Source organism: Ctenocephalides felis, unplaced genomic scaffold (genome assembly GCF_003426905.1).
Source record: "Ctenocephalides felis isolate EL2017-DRISC unplaced genomic scaffold, ASM342690v1 CF-g0.4_SCAFFOLD_00312, whole genome shotgun sequence".
NCBI lineage: Eukaryota > Metazoa > Arthropoda > Insecta > Siphonaptera > Pulicidae > Ctenocephalides > Ctenocephalides felis.
The window spans coordinates 16525-37243 of NW_020536466.1; the positions used below are offsets into that span (position 1 = coordinate 16525).

At 30.6% G+C, this 20719-nt stretch overlaps 1 protein-coding gene across 1 annotated transcript; it reads right to left on the bottom strand.

Annotated features, from left to right (window-relative positions):
* Nucleotides 1–19608: 19608 nt before the first annotated feature.
* Nucleotides 19609–20568, bottom strand: LOC113363370 (putative mediator of RNA polymerase II transcription subunit 12). Its single transcript, XM_026605867.1, has 2 exons — nt 20006–20568; nt 19609–19915 (listed from the first exon to the last, which is right to left on the bottom strand). Exons 1-2 carry the CDS (start codon nt 20566–20568, stop codon nt 19609–19611), a joined length of 870 nt encoding a protein of 289 aa, XP_026461652.1.
* Between the last annotated feature and the right edge of the window lie 151 nt (nt 20569–20719).

Below are 20719 nucleotides of genomic sequence, written 5' to 3' on the forward strand. Positions count from 1 at the left end.
TCCTATGAGCTGTTGGGCTGAAACTTCTCCTTACTTCGTATTTTTAGATGGTAACCCAATGGTTAATCCATCCATATTTCATGAGTTTTGTTATTAGAATTAATCTAATAGGGTTGACTTTTTATTGGTGCAGCAATGCCGGGCAAAGGTTATTTTCACTTGGCAATATATTGTTATCTATATTTCCAAGTGAAAATCGTTGTCACTGCTGCCTGGCAACAGGCTGCTCGAAGTGGGTATCGAACCCGGGACCTCTGAAACAAGTCCCGTCGCTCTTAACCGCTTACCTACGGGCGAGCCCATACGTAATACGTGAATCAGATTGCTTTAAAAAAAAGCAAATGCTTGTAAATAAGCAAACAAGTTAGGGAAGTCGAAATATAGTTCTATTACTAAAAACGCACATTCATGACGCTATGTTTGATCCCGTAGATAGAAGAGATAATCCTTCGTTGATCCTGCGTTAGAACTTTTTTTGTTAAAGTTTATTAAACTCATACAACTTGCTTTTAACATTTTATGAAGTTTGAAACATTGACGCTGGTTTTCATGATATTATACGTATAAATAAACGTGATTTATCGATGTCATTGAAAAAAAGATGCCACATTTATGATACCAGCAAATAACGACTGATATATATATATATATATATATATATATATATATATATATATACATATGTCTCTTGATATTAAACAAATTTTAATATAATTTCGAATCTAGGATATTATATATGACTCATATGCAAGACAAAGTCTAGATAACGTATTTCATGAAAGTTTTATTTGAAAACTTAAAAGTTTTATATGATCAAAATTGTCTTTAACCACGTGGCTTCTTAGAAGGTAATATTAATACGGTTGACCAATCTATTTAATATATTTTGTTTTCAGAATTTATGTAATAGGTTCTGATTTTTAATTTAATACAACAATGCCAGAGAAAAGCTATTTTTATTTGGAATCATATTTTGGTCTAGAAGTCTAGATTATCGAATAAAATCTTATATCACCACTGATGGATATGAATCTGTCCGAGAAATTTGGGCCGGCCGTGGTCCCGTGGTAAGAACGTGGTCTAGCAAATCCTAGTCCCGGGTTCGAATCCAACTGCGGCCGGTTCGGTATCAAAGCAGCTTGATACCAAATTTTCACTTGAAATCATAGATTTCAAATATGATTTCAAGTGAAAATGGCCTTTCGTGGGCATTGCTGCAGCATACGTATATGCAGAGTGTGCAATAGCTGTAGTGGCAGCATGCTTCTTAGCCTCTTCAAGTAAGAGGTAGGTGGATTGTATAACTATACTCAAAATGAAAAAACAAGAACTCTGACTCTGTTGACTGAGTTGGAGAATAAGTCAATACATCGACCTTCGGGAAAAAGTTAAAATTCAAATATATGTAATAAAAAAAAAGGAAAAAGTAATTAAGAACATGTAAATATGTAAGGAAAAAAAAAAGTAAAATGTATGTAATAAGTAAGAAATAGTTATATGTATGTAAGAAAAAGCGTTAAGTGCATTAAAAATGTAAGAAAAAGTGTTAAGTATCTTAAAAATGTAAAAAAAAAGTAATAAAGTTTTTTAAAAAAAAAAAAAAAAAAAAAAAGAAAGTTATCGAACATGGACACTTCTGATCAAATTACATCTGTGTCACGAAAAAGCTTTAAACGTGTGATAATGTATATTCAAGTTCAATCGTTTGGAAACTTAATAGTACTATTACTTAGTAGTACTAATGTAATAGTGCGCATAAAATGTTTTTAATAAGTGCATAAAAGCTATCCATGTAAGATTTTGTTTTTGTGTATTTTGTTTTTTGAACAGCGATCAGAACTACGTGTTCTATGAGCTGTTTTTTGGTATATTTTAACCTAGTACTTTTCTCGAGAAGGCTATATTAGATATGTACTAGATATTATAGCGTTAACCATAAATTCTTTGCATCAATGCTCACCAAAGACCAGGTTCGCTTGAGATTATATTTGAGATCTATAACCTAAAGTGAATATCATACTGCTTCATATCGAGCTAGCGGAAGTTGGAATGAGTCTAGAACTAGTTGGTGTTAATCCAGGTTCTTAACGACTCCACTATGACGGACTTATGCAGAAATATTAGAGCCAAGTATTTTAGCAAAAATTGTCCACAAATGAATAAAAAAAATCATTTAAAATAAAATCACCAATTCCTGCCATCAATGGTATAACAAAATTTCAGCTTGAATTGATAAGATTTGTTTTGATTCTTATCTGATCTACCCGTCCAGATAATTCCAGAAATATTCTTTCTCATAAATAGATGTTATGTAACTTCGATACAAGATAAGTGTTACATTGTAATACGGTTTTTGTGTTTATTTTTCCATAAATTTGTTGGATTTATTTGATCTATATTATCAAGTATGTTTTAAATAATTGCTTTTTAAGGGATTTATAGTGTTTCAAACAATTACTTTTTAAGGGATCGTAACATAGGTACACATAATCATAAGTACTCACATTCGCTCTTATGCATTATCGAAGAAATAAATATTTTTGAACGAACAAACTATATAGGTGTATAGGTATATGCATACTAGTAGATGTATGATTAGTGTATATATATATATATATATATATATATATATATATATATATATAAATCGTTATAATTATATGTAAATAATCAAATTGCTCCAAAGTATTTATTAGTATAAATGCGGACAAAATACATGTAAATGAATTATCAAGTATTGAATTTAGTTATTGAATAAAACGTACTCCGGAAAAATTGTATTATACTAAAAATTTGACCCTTTTATTCATCTGACTTGCACTCTTGTCAGTGGTTATTTTTATAGTTTGTGTTTTTTGAAGTACCAAGCAATTTTTAAATACTTTGCATTTATGTTTTAGTGGGAACATTTATGTTTACCAACTGATTTAAATAATTAAACATTCGATTCGTATGACGATGAGGAGACGTGCTGATTAGTTTTTAGCAAAGGCAAGCCCAGCCGTTTCGAAGATACAGGGCAAAATGTGTCAAAAATGGTAGCTCAGTTTTTGAGGAAACGGAGCGTCCGATTTGAATGATTCAAAAAACATATTTGTAAGAACAAAATGAAAAACATAAAATTTTTGTAAAGGCAGATCTGGCGGTTTCGGAAATCCAATAAAAAAGTAAAAAAATGCCATTTGACGGTCAAAAATGATCATTAGACATATGCAAATCAAATTATCAGATATTTAATAGATTCTAATAAAAGCAACAAATTTTGTTTACATTACTATGGGGTTTACGTCGTATACGCGCTTCAATATTTTGTCTCTGCAAAGCTAACACAGCGCGATTGCTTAGAAAAAAGTGCAAAATTTCCAAAATATTTCAAAATATGATAAATATACAATATTTTTAAAAAAGTCAAATCTATTTAAAATTTTCAAAGTCCTCAGAAACCTAATTTTTCCAAGTTTTAAAAATATTTTGAATCGTTTTAAAAGTCATATTTTCGATACGGGAAGTTCCAGCAATTTGCTCTTAAGGCACGATGCCATGCGCCACTAGTAAAGAGATTGTGAAAAATTATAAATACTGGCAGTTAACTCTTAGGCATTATATTATTGAATAAACAAATCTATTCGAACAAACAAACAAACTAGATAATGATCATCAAAGGCAATAATGAATATTTTATTGGAAAGGTATCAATGTTAAAACATGTTCGCAGCAAAAATTGTTTATACATATTTCAAATTTCAAAGAAACTGTCTATATTTTCTTTATAACATAGTCAAAATTTACTTACTGGAAAGTCATTTATAAATTAATTATCTATAAACATATTAAGCTTATTTACACGTAACCCAAAGGTACGAACATACGCAAAATTAAAATCTAATTCAGTCAAATCATAAATTTGTTACCATTGGACCCAAAATACTCATATGGTCTATTAAAAATTATTAAAAATTAATATAATTGTGCAAATACGTTATATTAGCAATCAGCATTATTAGCAAATATAGAAGTTATTTCTTCTTTAATTTAAAAAAATACATTGATACATTTTTATATGAATATCATCAACTTACCAAATTTTACTGCTTTACATGCTACTGCTCCACAAATGCCATGGCACAATATTAAAAAATTGTTCTTTTTTTTTAATGTCTAAACACTTTTTTCACAACACATTCCAATTTTGTAAACTACCGCAATTTTTTAACAAAATTAAATATTCACCAAATTGCGAGAAAGATACGTAAATCTATTTTTGAAAATATAATAAATCTTTCTCTGAAGTGATAAATCAACTTATCGATAATCCCGTTACATTACTCACTTAATTCCTCATCAACTTGCATTTTTTAGTAAAAACTGCGATTTCAAAAATATTATTTCGACGCGAAAATTACGATTTTTACAAAAATCGAGAATAAACAAACACTCACTACGAAGGCTGAGCTCCTACTGAAACAGCAAGCTACCACTAAACTGTTGCACGGTTCATCCCCACTGTGCTGGAAAGAGACGGAACACTTATGAAATGTTGGAAAACGTATGAAAATGACTGAGACGAAAGCTTACAGGATGCAACAGGGTGATATAAATAGGGAAAACAGTGTTTTGATAGAAGGTAAGGAGGACTGTATTCATAACTTATTTAACAAAGGCGCATAATTAATATTTGAAATAATTTCAATTTATGTTTATATTGTTAAAAAGTTTACTATTTGTTATTATCTGTTCATACTATTTGTTAACCCTTTCCTCTCGGATGTTACAGGTGACAATGTAAGTCTAGCTTATCACTCGGCTGCCTCCTCTGAGGCACTCAGCAGTTTGTATACATTTTTTTTTATTCATTTATTATTAAACAGCAATCAGAACAGTAATTACATTCTATGAGCTGCTTTGCTTATGTATATAAACTGAAAAAAATAAACTAAATAAGAATAAATAAAGATAATAACATAAGAATAGTAACTAATAATAATAATAATATATAATAATAGTAAATAAAATTATATAATAATACTACAAAAAAACATTAAATTAACTAACATATTTTGATGATTTACTATAAAAAATATAGAAAATGTTCCATTAAACAATTTGCTCGATTAGGATATAATCCATTGGTGATTTATTGTATACACAATAACTCAGTTCGTATTGAAGCGTCGAATACAATCAAGGATAAGCAACCCGCGGCCTGCGGTTTTTTAAATATTTTTCTTCGACCCGCCAAGCTTTTCCGAAGTAGAATAGTAATTTTTTCACCAACATTCTTTTGTCAGTAAATTAGTTATTATGTAGTCTTTCTTTGTTGTATTAATTTATAAAATATATAAATAGTATACACACCTATATCCCGTTTTACACGATACTCGTTTTACACGTTTTCGATTTTACACGATTTTTGAAAATGATATTTTTTACAGAAATTTATTAACTTCCCGAAGGAGAAGTTAATGTTTTTATCAAAAAAATCCGATTCGCTAATTTTATGTTTTCTCGACGTTTCAAGCCATTCTGAATCGAATGAGACCAAATTTGGAAAAAGTATGTGTGTGTGTGTGCGCGTGCATCAACTGATTTTTTGCCGTAAATCGACGTTTTCTCAAAAACGGCTGGATTGATTTCAAAAATTTAAAAGCCATTTGATGTATCTCGATGAGGACTATCGTTTGTCAGTTCTGTGCGACGATCTGCTAAGCCGTTTCTTTGTAATTTGGAAAAAAGTGTTAAACTTTTCGTCCACATTTAAGCTCATGCTACCGAATCGATTTTAAAAAATCAAAAACTGTTCGAAAGACATTAGTTGGGATTGATACAGATTAGTTTTAGGTAAAAATCTACCGAGCCGTTTTTTTGTAATTAACTGTTGAAAAAAAAATTAAGCCGATTTTTATGAAACTTTTTTTGGCGATATATACTATAGCCTTATAGAACTTACTAAATTATTACAGTCTTACCGGCAAGTAGTTTAATTTTAAAAATTCATCGAAGTTTGAGAAGAAGAGTAGTTTTTTGACGTTTGTTAAAATTAAAATTAGGCGATTTATTTGGTATAATGATAGAGTACCTGGTCTTATTAAACATACTAAATCATTGAAGTCCTACGGATACTGGTATAATTATAAAAATTGTTGATTTTTGAAAAATTTATTTAAGAAAATACCCCGAGTTAACGTGTTCGTTCGTTTTCAATTATGTATAATAAATCCACTAGGAATACTTTTAATCACTCATAAATTAATTTATTTTTCATTGACTAAGTCAATTATTTACACATATCGGGAAGTTCATGTAACTTGCCTCAAGACAAAATACCAATACCAACTAGTTAATTTTGCAGTTACACGAAATTATAAACACTGAACTATGATTTGCTTATATATACAACAATTTTCATTGTTTTACTGTCAAAATACAACACTACAAAATGTATGTTGCAGTTACAGGTAAACTCCGCATAACACGGTATTCTATAACACGGATTCGCACTAACAAGGTTTAAGAATTGAGACCGTACTCCTCATAACACGGTACTTTTAAAGAACGAGTTCGCTATAACGCGGTTTGAGAATTGAGCAAAACCCTAATAAAATAAGATATATAGTGAAACCTATGAAAATCAAACTTTATCTAATTTAAAATTAGTAAATTCGCTGTATAATAGTTCAATAAATGTAATAAAACTAGTGGTGTGTAAGGCATCGTGCCTTAAGGCAAATTGCTGGAACTTCCCGTACTGTAACGAAATGTTCGAGGAATATTAAATGTTTTCAAATAGATTATTATAAATAAATACTATACTGTAACATTATCTAATACATATTTATAAGAATTATATGAACTGAATTGCAAAGTTGAAAATATTTGTTTAAAGTATATTAGAACTCAAGTCAAAATTACAATTAAAATCAGAATTATTGTCAATATACAAAGAGAAAATATTTTTTGAAAAAAAAAAATTTGAAAAAAAAAAATTGAAAAAAAAATCAATCAATTTTTTTTCCAAAAGCAATTATTTTGTTAAAACAAGCAAAAAGTTCTTTGCATCATTCAAATCAGACGCCATTTCTCAAAAACTGCCTTTTTTTACACATTTAACTCTGTATCTCCAAAACCGCTGGACCTGCCTTTGTCAAAAACTAATCACCCTTTCTCCCCGTCATTACAAATTGAATGTTTTTTGGATCATTCAAATCCGATGCTACGATCTCTCAAAAACTCGATTTCTATTTGTTGCACTCTTTGCTCCATATCTCCGAAACGGCTGGAACGGCTCCGAAAAAACTAATCAGCACATCTCCCAATCAATGATTTTTAAACCAGTCAAATCGGTTGATCCGTGCGCCCGAAAACGTGGACGAAAAATTGTATCCTTACATACATACACACACACACACATCCATTGTTTGTGAGGTATGCCAAAATGTTCAAAAACCCTCAAAACGTCGAGAAATGTAAAAATTTTCAATTCCGAATTTTGGACGATTACAATAACTTACCGTAAGGGAAGTTAACTAGTACAAAAAATAAGTGATTTGATATTTATTATTCGAGCGCGTACGTTCTATTAAAAAAAATTCTAGGATTATCCGAATAATATATTTCATTTTGCTAAAAGCAAGTAATCACAAATATTTTTGTTACAAAAATCGCACGGATCTGGAGGTAGTACAGAAAATTGCTTAGAAGATAAGGAAATCCTGCAAAAAAGGATTGCGTTGGATAGCACTTACTTTTTAGTTATGACAAAAATCATAATTTATGTAATATATATTACTTCTTAAAAAATTAATAAATCTAACAAATATTTATTATAAAATCATGATATGTAGCATGTTTTGAATTCTTGGAAAATAACCCCTCTATTTGCACTAGTTCTTTGTCCCGTATAACGCGGAATCGCATAATACGCTAGTTTTTGCGTATTATGCGATTCGTTAAAGTAACTACCGTGTTATCCGGAGTTACCTGTATCTATGAATTCTTATTGAAATATGTAGATAAGATGGAAACTCGCCGTTTTATGATCAAAACTAAATTTTATGTGTGTATGAGCTAGTTTGTTTAAAATACCTAAACAAAAGCATCATTGTTTTTTTAAACTTTGTTTTCAATCAGTGTTTATATGTAATTAATAGCGTAAATTTATTCAAGATAAGCAAATAACAATACTTTTTTTACAAAATCTATAACTTATATAAAATTTTATAGTTCGACAATAGCAAAAGATAACTAGTGCGATAGTGGTGTATGGAACTAGTAGTTTTGGATCATTAAAATTGGATACTCTGTTCTCTTGATTTCTATTTTCTGAACTTTTTGCTCCGTAACGGCTCGACCTGCCGTTGCCAAGAACTAATCAGCACATCTCCCTATCAATAGAAATCGAAAGTATTTTTAACCATTGAAATCGGTCGATCCGTGCGCCCGAAAACGTGGACAAAAAATTGCGGACACACAAAACACACACACATCCATTTTTCCTGAGGTATGCCAAAATGTTCAGAAACCTCTGAAACGTGAAGATATGCGAAAATTTTCATTTTTGATTTTTGGCCCATCACTATAACTTAGCCTATGGGAAGTTAAAAAAGGTATTTCCAAAACACAGACATATAAAAAACGATATATTACACTTTACTGTGAAATGATACAACGGCTAATTAATTATTACGATACTGGAATCAACCCGCTAGGCCTTTTCGATTTGCTTTAAACTTTACATAATGCGGAAAATAAATTGACATATTGTAAATGTATGTTCTTCAATGTCCACAAATTGATATCAAACAAATTGCATAAAATACACAATAATATCAAGTTTACAGCAGGTACGTTTTCGGCACCTAGTTGCTGGTAGATTATTTTTGAATCAGTGCCGAGCCCTAAGGGTTAAGATTTGTACCATTTGTTATAATTTGCAACTCTCGTTACGAGCAATGACAAAACGAAACACATGATGAATATGAAAAATATGATGCTTTTTTGTAAAACGCTAACGAGCGACATTTCATGTAACAAGAAGCGAAACGATTTCTCATTAAGGCGGAGATGCATATTATGAGAATGTTTATTGTTTCGTATAACGAGTGTTAACATATGCCGTATGAGGTTTGTTTCATACAACGCTTTATATACAGTCAACCCTCCGATAGCGCGGTGAAAGCGTACGGTGTAATATTTAAACCTCTGATTTAACGTAGGGCCTTCGCGTGGTATAAGAAAATCACAAATAGTACAAACCCCAGCATTTGTACCGCGTTATATGGAGACCAATAAATGCAAAAAACATGATAAATTGTAAATTATTTTTTACTACAAATAACATAAATTCTCAACTAAAATAAAAAAATGATTAATAGAAAACATTCGATTCCTATTGATGAGGAGACGCGCTGATTAGTTTTTGACAAAGGTTGAGAGAATGAAGCATTTGATTTGAATTATTCAAAAAACATTTCACATTTTTGACGTAATGAAGAAGTGATCAAATTTTTGCGAAGGCAGGTCCTGTAGCTTTGGAAATCAAAAAAAGCAGCTTCGGAGATATGGAGCAAAAAGTGCTAAAAAGGTCAGTTTTTAAAATAACGGATTAACCGATTTCAATGATTTAAAAAACATTCGATTTGTAATATTGGGGAGAAGTGGTGATTCAATTTTGGCAAAGCCAGGTCCAGCTATTTTGGAGATACGGAGCTAAATGTGCAAAATAGAAAGTTTTTAAGAGAACTGAGCATCCGATTTGAGTGATTTAAAAAACTTTCTGTTTGTGTTGATGAAACGATTGTTGAGTTTTTTTTTTAATTTTCAAAACATTTTTTTCAAAAAATATAATGGATTTTAATTCTAATTCTAGCTAAAGTTCTAAACATTTCTAACTTAGATATGTTAAACAATGTTCTTAATTTTAAATCCGATTGATTAAGTTTTGTTTATTTAATTTTTTTATAAAATAAGAATAATTAAAGTTACATTATTTATAATAATCTATCAAAAGTTTTGGCTGTTAACTTAATGGCTTATTTAAACTGCTTTTAATTTTAAACGGTTGTTAACTTAAAAGCTGATTGGTATAGGACGTCAATATAGATAAGAACTATCAAAAAAATTTTCCATGCTCCATTAGTATTCAAGCAAATATTCAATTATATTGTCAAACTATTCATTTATTGCACGTAGATCAATAAATTATATTTTTTATGTTAATTCGAAGTGATTGTTACTCATTCGGTTAATGTTAAGGTTAGATAAAAACGGAACACTATTTGCATTTTCATAAACAATAAAATTGATTCCACGCTTTTGGGATTTGAATTTCTCGAAAAGAATTCGATTCATATTGATGGGAAGAAGTGCTGATTAGTTTTTGGCAAATGTTGAGTGAATGAAGCATTTGATTTGAATTATTCAAATAACATTTCACTTTTTTGACGTAATGAAGAAGTGATAAAATTTTTGCGAAGCAGGTCCGGCAGCTTTGGAAATCAAAAAAAAAAAAACTTGAAAAATGTGTCATTTGGCGATCAAAATAATTATTAGACATATGCGCCCAATATTACCAAATATTTTATAGGAATTTTAATAATAAGCACCAATTTCGATTACATTTCTATGAGGCCCGGTATCAAGATTATAATTTTAAATTATATAGTTCAAAAACTGTCCTAGACATGTCGAAAGTATGGATCAACCGACTTGAATGAGTACTTTCAAGAAATTTCAAAATTTTTACACTAAACCAAAATTTTCAAAAAATTACAAAGTTTTCAAAAAATATCAAAATTTTCAAATTTTTCAAACAATTTCAAAATTTTCAAAAAAATATATAATTTTGAAAAAATGCGCATTTTTCCATTTTTTTCAATAAAAAAATGAAATTTTTCAAAAGAAAAATCAGAATTCAAAAAAAATCCAAAATACTCAAAAAAAAAGGCCCAAGCACTAATTAACCCACAATTACTGACCGTTTTAGTATCACGGGTTTGTGCAAATTATGTATATCATATTTATTATTATTACTTTATTTTGGGATTCTTCTTCGTTTTTCAAATGGTCCATCCATATCAACTGATAATTGCATAAATTGTATGTTGAAACGTACAGAATAATTACGTTTATGCTTCCAAAATGTTATAGGTGTATTTTAACATCAAAATTAACTATCCTAAATATACACATTCACACACAGACACACTATACGAGGTGTGTTCAAAAAGTACCCGGAATTACTAATAATTAAATTTCGCGGGTCTGGAGTGTCTGATTGTCAAAATTTTTTTTTTTATTGTGTTGGTATACATGCCCCTAAAGTATGATGAAATTTTCAGCTATATTCACTGTTTACTTTGTCTGTGGTAGTCGCTAAGGTTCGACGTGGTTTTTCTGAGCTCGGCGATTTTTACAATGGAAGAATTGAAAAGTCAAAGAATTTGTATTAAATTTTGCGTAAAAAATGAAATAAAGTGTTGCAAAGTGCAAAAATTCACCAGATATGGCTCCATGTGACTTTTTCCTATTCCCAAAGTTGAAGAGACCCATGAAAGGACGGCGGTTTTCCTCGATTGAAGAAAATCGCTGAGAGTGCTCAAGGACATATCAAAAAGTGAATATCAAGGGTGCTTCGAAAATTGGAAAAAACGCTGGCATAAGTGTATTATATCTGGGGGGGACTACTTTGAAGGAGACCACATTAATGTAGACGAATAAATAAATATTTTTTTGAAAAAACGAAAATTCCGGGTACTTTTTGAACAGACATATAGATATAATATTCATATATATCAAAGGTGTAATTATCTGAATATGCTACAGAATTGAACTTACTTGAAGCCATTCTGATTCCTGGTGTTTTGAAGTTGAGTACATATGAGAATTTGAAGTCAATCTGGCCTAAAGTTCGAATCTGTCTTGAAGCGTGCCAGAGGAAAGGTTCATTGCCTGTCTGCGAATAATGCGACCATGATATCTACCAAAAAAAAGTTTTATAAAAATCGTCAATTTTTTTTCCAACTGTTAATTACAAGAAAACGTCCCGGCCGATCTTTACCAAGAACTAATCACTATCATTCTCAATCACTATCTTACGAACAGTTTTTGTTTTTTTTAAAATCGATTCAGGATTGTGAGCTAAAACGGGGACAAAAAATTTTACCATTTATTGCCAATTACAAATAAATTGTCGGCTTGGCCGATTGTCGCAAAAAACTGAAAAACAATAATCCTTATCGAGACGAAAGTTAACACTTTAACTTGCAATTTAGATTCGAAAATGTTGGGCCAAAATTGTACAAGCTGGCGCAGCGTTCGTTTTTTACTATTTTCTCACACAGTGTATAGTTTATTACAAAAATAAAAATAATATGTATTGTATTTTATAGTTTTGTATAAATAAATGCAATCATCGTACCGGGCCATGCCCGTAATGCGTAATATTTGCTTCTGGCCCGATTATCGTAAGCGAGCCATGCCCGTAATATTTACGTCTGGCCTAGCAATCGTATGCGGGCTATACTCGTCATTCTAATTGTAAGTTAAGGGGTTAATATAATTACTGACATTTTTATTGGCCTTGCTTTAGCGTTACCACTTACAATATTTTTTTTTATCTTTCATCGTAACTCATTCAACGTTCTACATAATATTAATCATAGATGAATAAACAAACATAGATTTTTGTCCCGGGTTCGATACCCACTTCAAGCAGTCTGTTTTCAGGCAGCAGTGACAACGATTTTCACTTGGAAATATAGATAGCAATATGTTTCCAAGTGAAAATAACCCTTGGTCGGCATTGCTGCACCATTAAAAATACTCGCCATATTACAGAAATTATAATAATAATATTTCATATAGAGATGTGACAACTGATTGGGTTGCCATCTGTCAAACAGGCTAGTATCAAGTCAAAATGAGGACAAAAGCTTAGGACTATTAGGTTCTGATTGCTGTTCAAAAATAATACAAAAAAATTTTTTACCAACTTCTTTGTATGGGCCAAGGTAGTGGGTTCTTTTCAGTGGTAACATTTTTTATGTATATTTTCAAGAGAAAACTGACATTTTATATGTATCTTATTATTATTTACAAAGCAATAAGATACCGGCAACCGATAGCCTCTTGATTGTTTGCATTGTAATAAAAAAAAAAAAAAATCGTATGGTATGTCACGCAACAAACAAAAGATTACACTCACAATCAAAATAAAAGAAACTTGTTCCAGCCAGCTATGAAAAAATAGTAGTACGTATAACAAAATGATAAGAAATAATAGTTTATTTAAATTTATATATCTCATTCAAATTATTATCAACTCTTTTATCAATTGAGTTTGTATTAAACGTGCAACTTTGTTTCCGCGATGACAAAATCCGTTGCTGCAATTGTTCTTGAAGCGATGACAAAATCGCCCTAGGTCGATATTTGATAGAAAACGGTTTAATGTTTATGTTATTATGTAATATAGATACAAAATCTTACATGTATTTTTAATTAAAATTCCTGGATCCTAGTAGTGTTCTTTCTCTGGTCGATGAAGAGTGAATAATAACGCTGATCGTTTGTGTGTCCGGCATTTATACGGTTCCAGGTAACGGTACATATGTTCAGGGACGCATTTTTACCAGGGTTGAATTTTATCCTCGCATTCTTCACGAATATGTTTGATTCTAAGTGGAAAATCAAACATTCAGTCGATTAGTGCAAATGTAAGAGTGGTAAATGATACCATATATGCAGTCAATTAGTGCAAATTATTATTCATTTTATATATTTTGTTTTACAATTATAATTATATTTAATAAGAGTTTATAGCAACATATCAATACATACATACATACATATATATATATATATATATATATATATATATGATTGAATTGCGCTCTATATAAAAGACAATATTGGGAGCTAAAACTTTCAAAAAATTGTTTTTCATCAATTTGGAACCATTTGAGCCCTTAGGAGCAAGAAAATTAGGGATATATATATACATATAGAAGGATATATATATATACATTAATCTCGATAGTTATTTCGACAAAGAAACATATTCGATATAATTCGCAGTTTAATAAATCTAATTCGTCAACATAAAAAGGTAAATTGATTTTCAAATCTACATAATAAATACAAATAAACAAAAATGTCGATACTTAATTGTAATTCAGTAAATCAAATCAGAAAAAAACAAAAGCAAACTTTGAAACAAAATTATCTTTAAAAGTGAAAATTTTAATTTAAAAAAAAAACATAACGTGTGTTTTGTTTCCACTGAGAAAAAGTCAAATTTCTTTGAGAAACTGAAATAAGAAACATATTTTAGTTTTCTTTCTATTTTATTATCTGGATAAATGCCAGTAAAGAAGTACTTCGTTCAATCTTTTTTCAATATTGTTAATTCTAAAACCTAAATAATATAGCATTAGGTGCTTGTACTGATTGATTTCCATTGTTAATTTTTTGTGAATTTAGCATTATTTTTTTTCTAATAACGTTTTTTTTATTAACTTCCCGAAGGAGAAGTGTATGTTTTCATAAAAAAATCCGATTCGCTAATTTTATGTTTTCTCGACGTTATAAGCCATTCTGAATTAAATGAGACCAAATTTGGAAAAAGTATGTGTGTGTGTATGTGTATGTGAACAGATTTTTTGCCGTAAATCGACGTTTTCTCAAAAACGGCTGGACCGATTTCAAAATTTTTTGTTTATCGCGCGCTACGTTCGGCCGAGCCGTTTCTTTGTAAATCGCAGAAAAGTGAAAAATTTTTCGTCCACATTTTAGCCCGCAATTCTTAATCGATTATGAAAATTCAAAAACCATTCGAAAGATATTGGTTGGGATTCGTGCTGATTAGTTTTTGGTAGAGATCGGCCGGGCCGTTTTCTTGTAATAAAGTGCTAAATTTTTTTTAACTAAAATAATTAAAGTAAAATAAAGTTATAAATAAATTTTAACTAAAGAACTAAAGCATTGAAGTCCTACGGAAACTAGTTCAATTATAAAAATTGTTTATTTTGAAAATTTGCTCTTAGAAAATATTCCGAGTTAACGTGTTCGTTCGTTTTCATACTTTAACCACTCATAAATTAATGCATTTTTTATTGATTAAGTAGATTATTTACACATATTGCAAAGTTCATGTAACTTGCCTTAAGGCAAAATACCAATACCAACTAGTTATAATTAAACTTTGACTCATTTTTAATTAAATCTAACGAGTTTTTCATTTGAATGAAAATGAAATGAAATGAATTTGTTTTATTTCAGGATTAGTGTTCTCACTGTGCATGACAATTCAAAAAAACAATGTATCAAAATTGAATGCAGTGTAATATTTAATTTTATTAACTTCCCGTAGGGTAAGTTATTGTAATTGTCCAAAAATCGAAATTGAAATTTTTACATTTCTCGACGTTTTGAAGGTTTCTGAACATTTTGGCATACCTCCGAAAAAATGGATGTGTGTGTATGTGTGTATGTATGTATGGATACAATTTTTCGGTCACGTTTTCAGGCGCACGGATCAACCGATTTGAATGTTTCAAAAAACATTCGATTCCTATTGATAGGGAGATGTGCTGATTAGTTTTTGGCAAAGACAGGTCCAGCAGTTACAGAGATAAAGAGCAAAGAATGTAGAAAATAGAAATCGAGTTTTTGAGGGAACGGAGTATCCGATTTGAATGATCTAAAAAGCATTCAATTAGTAATGATTGGGAGAAGTGGTTACTAGTTTTTGGCAAAGGTAGGCGCAGCCATTTCGAAGATACAGAACTAAATGTTAAAAAAAATGACAGTTTTTGAGAGAACTAAGCGTCCGATTTAAATGATTCAAAGAACTTTCAGCTTGCTTTAACAAAATAATTGATTTTGAAAAAAAAATTTTGTTTCAAAATATTTTTTTTTCTCAAAAAAATTTTTTTTGTATATCGAAAATAAATCAGATTTTATTTTTAATTCTGACTAAAGTTCTAATATACTTTAAACGAATAATTTCAACTTTGCAATTTAGTTTATATAATTCTTATAAATATTAGACTATGTCTATGTTACAATATTTATAATAATCTATTTGAAAACATTCAGTATTCCTCGAACATTTCGTTACTGTACGGGAAGTTCCAGCAATTTGCCTTAAGGCACGATGCCATACACCCCACTAGTTTATTATAGTGGCTGATGCTTATCAAAAATAAATTAACGAAAAAACTACGAAAATGATCTTGAAAGAACATATGCATTTAGATTGAACATTCACTTGAAATATATTTTTAATTTTATTTTAATAACGAATGTTTCATGAACTTGAATATTTTTAAACAAGAAACAACGTTCTTGTTGCCACATTAGAGTATCAGCTAATCTTTAATTCTCAACAAAAGTAATTTACTTTGAAATAAAGTAGTGGTTTAATAACTAAATGGTGGTTCTGGAGAAAATTAAGAGAACATTAATTGGTCAGGATTTGACTAGGTCTTTTTCCATTTAACCCCGGATACATCAGGGTAGGGGGTGAATATATGCATATAAATACTTGTATTTTTTGATAACTGAGAGACTACCAAAAGTAACGAGAGGAAAGTAACGGAGGTTGTAGGGTGAAGAACAATATATATATCGTAAACGAAATAATTGTTTTATTCACTTTTTTATAGTGCCGGGATATACAATTAACTAGTCATAATATACAGTTAACTTAATATCTAATTAATTAGAGTGATCCTCACCAACAGATATTTTACAAAGTGAAACGTGACGATTTATGTTAAATCGCTTGTTTGTAATGTGCTAACAACTTGAAGCACACACTCGCCATCTGTCCGTGTATAACACTTGTACTTTTCAATCAATTTATAAACTAGTGGTCCACGGCATCGTGTCTTGAGGCAAATTGCTAGGATTTCCAGTACCAAAATTTAAAAAAAACTGAATAAATTAGATTTTTGCGAAATTTGAAATTTTTGAAATATATTTTTTTTAAATTTCAAAGCAATTGCGCTTCGTAGCGCGTAAGCGTAAACGAAATGTGTACTTCTCATTAAAATCTCTATAAAATATCTGATAATTTGTATAATCTTCACAAGTCATTAATCATTATAATGATTTGGCGGCCAAAAATGATCTTATAGGAACATTTTTGACCGCCAAATGGCATTTTTGTTTACTTTTTTTTGGAACTGCCTTCCCAAAAATTTAAATTTTAGTTCTTTGTTTTGTCAATACATGTAAAATGTTTTCTGAATCATTCAAATCGGACGCTTTTTGCTCACAAGAACTGAATTACCATTTTGGCACTTTTTGGTCCGTATCCTCGAAACGGCTGGACCTGCCTTTGCCAAATACTAATCACTGAGTAGTAATCAGTACATCTCCCCATCAATACGAATCGAATGGTTTTTGAATTATTCAAATCAGTTGATTCGTGTTCCCGAAATCGTCGACGAAAATTTGTTTTCGAACACACACATACATTTATTTCTTCTAAGGTATGCCATAATGTTCAGCAACCTTTTAATTTATTATTTGCCAGAAATCAACAGTATCATCAAGCTCGAAATAATAAAATACTAACGGAAATACAGAATAAGCTATAAAAAAGGAACAATTAGTTAACTAAGTTTGTGAATATTTCGTTCTATATTGATTACTTACTCGTTTAAGGCTATGCTGAGGCTTGCCGAAATAATACAAATAATTAATAATCAAGATGATTTCCATAGCAGATGTGCATTCCTCTTTTATCTCCTCTTACATATGTACCTATAAGTCTTCTTCCTATTTTGTTTTCAAGACTTCTTCAAGATATGCTTAAGTATACTCTCCAGACCAATTGGAGTGCCGAAAAAAGCATTCCGCCGCCCGACAGTGTCAAATAAATCGAAGAAATACTGTTGTATTTCTTGGATTGTACCCAAGACAGTGTCCTTTGGCCTCTTTTCTTCACATCTTATTCACTTTTGACTTCCTTATAACTAATTTCATTTTTACTGCAACGTTGTCCGACGATATATTAATCCTTGTTTGCGATAGCATCATCTGCATCCACGATTCTAAACAAAACCATCACAGAAATGAACAAGAAAGTAGCGTATCAGAAAATAGTAAGTCGATCTTTAGAACGACAGCTATTACAGAATATTAAATTAGTAATTATAATTAATAATTATAATAATAAATGTATCCGAATAAAATTTTAAAACATTTTGTATTCTTGCTGTTACTACTTATAACTAGATATTCATAATAAAAAAAAACAAGATCTTGAATAAAATAGAACTAGGAAATGGCTAAACAGATTTCAATGTGTAACAATAATAAAACAAAAATAAGTACCAAAATTAGTATAAAAATATAAATCTGTTGGTATAATAAAAAACAAGCACTAGTAACACAAGAGCCAAGATTAATTTTAATTTGCTTACACAAACTGATTAATTGTAATTACTTATAAGAAGAATAATCCTCACTTGAAGAATCTGGATATTGAAGGATATGGAGTTGTCTTTGAAATGATTTGTTCGATTGTGAAGAAAATCATTTCAATCACGCCCATATGTAAAGTGTAGTAATTCTAATTAATTTTCTAAATCCGCTGCATTCAGGAGGTTAGATCAATTTTATTTAGCTTTCAAGACATATCTTTCAATGGATGATGCATATATCACGTGGTATTCCACAATGTTCATATAAAAAAATAACAATTTGCATGTTATAATCATACTACTATATATTACATTTCTGCATTTTACCAATTTCAAGTACAATTGCATAACAAAATAAGTTTTATTTGAATCATAATGAAAATTATTATGATTACCTCATTAGGCAATTTTGAAAGTGATCACAGCGAATGGACAGAGGTAATAATTTACATAATAAAATTTGACAAATGCATAATATAATTTTATATTTATATTGGCTTCCATGAAAATGTTAAAATTGTAAATATATACAAGTATAATAGCTAAAAAAATTATATACAATCTACTATTCACAAACATGTGAAAGTTTATTAAATTATCAAGATATATCACGTCATTATGTCATATTAAATATAATACTACATATATACATTTAATCAATATATAATTTATATTAAAATTTAAAAAAATATTTTTTGTCCAATGTATACAATAACATAGACCTGTAGACCAGAAGCAGTAAAGTTTTTAAACAATACAAATAAATCTTCACTGCCTTTAAAGTTATTCAGTGTGCTGTTTTCCAAAATATTCTCATCTTTTACTATTTTGGTGAATTATGAAATTCAATGGTACAAATACATAACAAATAATAATCTATAACACATTTTATGTAAATTTATTGTAGATGTGAATAAATGCTCAATCAATCCATACACACAAACAATAGATCAGCACCAGATGTTCCAACATTTACCAATTGCTTTCCCTATACTGATGGCAATTAACTTTTTTCAATATGCTACCAATTCAGCTTTCTCTTTTATAAGTGCTACTTTTATAAGTTTTCTCAACTATATAAATATAACTTTCTCAACTTATAAATATTTTAAAAATTGTTTATACCATAAGCGCTTACACGGATAAAAACACCTTGTGTATGGCTACAGAATTATAATTATTCCATTAATATTTGTGCAATAGTGGCATCTTGATCAGCTGTGAGAACGCCTCCACTTTCGAGATATTCCCTTAATTCGCTCTCCAGATCGACTCCGCCAGGCGCCTGCGCACTTATGTGAATAGTCGGCGGAGTCGAACCGTCACCGACTGTTGCACTGATGACCGAAGTACCGCCGCTGTGATTCGGGAGGACTTGCTGGATGACTACCTGTTTGTTGTCCTGATTAGGTTTCACCATAATTTGCTGTTGAGTGGAGCTCTGCTGGACGCTATTTGATTTGTTCTGTTGCAATTGTTGTTGGCTGCAGTGCAATCTGCTGCTGCTTTAGAGCTTGCTGTTGTTTCAGTGCTTGCTGAACAAGTTGCTGTTGTACTTGCTGTACGGTTTTCACCTGGTGTGTGCTCTTGCAATGCCGTACAGCAGCTGCTGAACACGCACTATCGGTTGTGGCACTCTCGGGCCTCCGTGTTGTTGATTAATCAGCATTGTTTGCTGTGCATTCGTGGTCTGCAGTCCACTTGACGGCGCTTGATGAATTTGTATGATATTCTGTTGCTGCTGCCCAGCTTGTTGCTGTACAGATTGACCTTGGTGAATTTGTATAACATTCTGTTGTTGAGTGTTGACATGTTGTTGATTGACTTGAATCATAGGTTGCTGTTGAATTATTTGTTGAACAATTTGTTGATTCATCTGTTGCTGTCCGACATTAATCTGTTGTTGGGTACGAATCAGCGGCCGTTGTTGGACTACACGCTGTTGTGTAACTATTTGATGACGAACGGGATTAACTTGTTGCAACATTATTTGATGAACTTGATTCTGCGCTTGAGCTTGAGTTGTTATAACTTGTTGACTTTGACTTGGTTTCTGCTGTGGTGAGCAACTAGCAACTTGCTGCCGAATAGGGGAGCTTTGTGTTGATGCTTGATTCTTATTTTGTTGCTGGTTCATCAATATATTTTGTTGCAATACTTGAGGATTTTTGAGGTCGCTGAAGAACACGCGGACCGCGTATCGCCATTAACTGATGTGACGTAGTCTGATTTGGCTGGGTTACATTACCAACACCAACATTTACTACTTGCTTTTGCATGTTTCCACT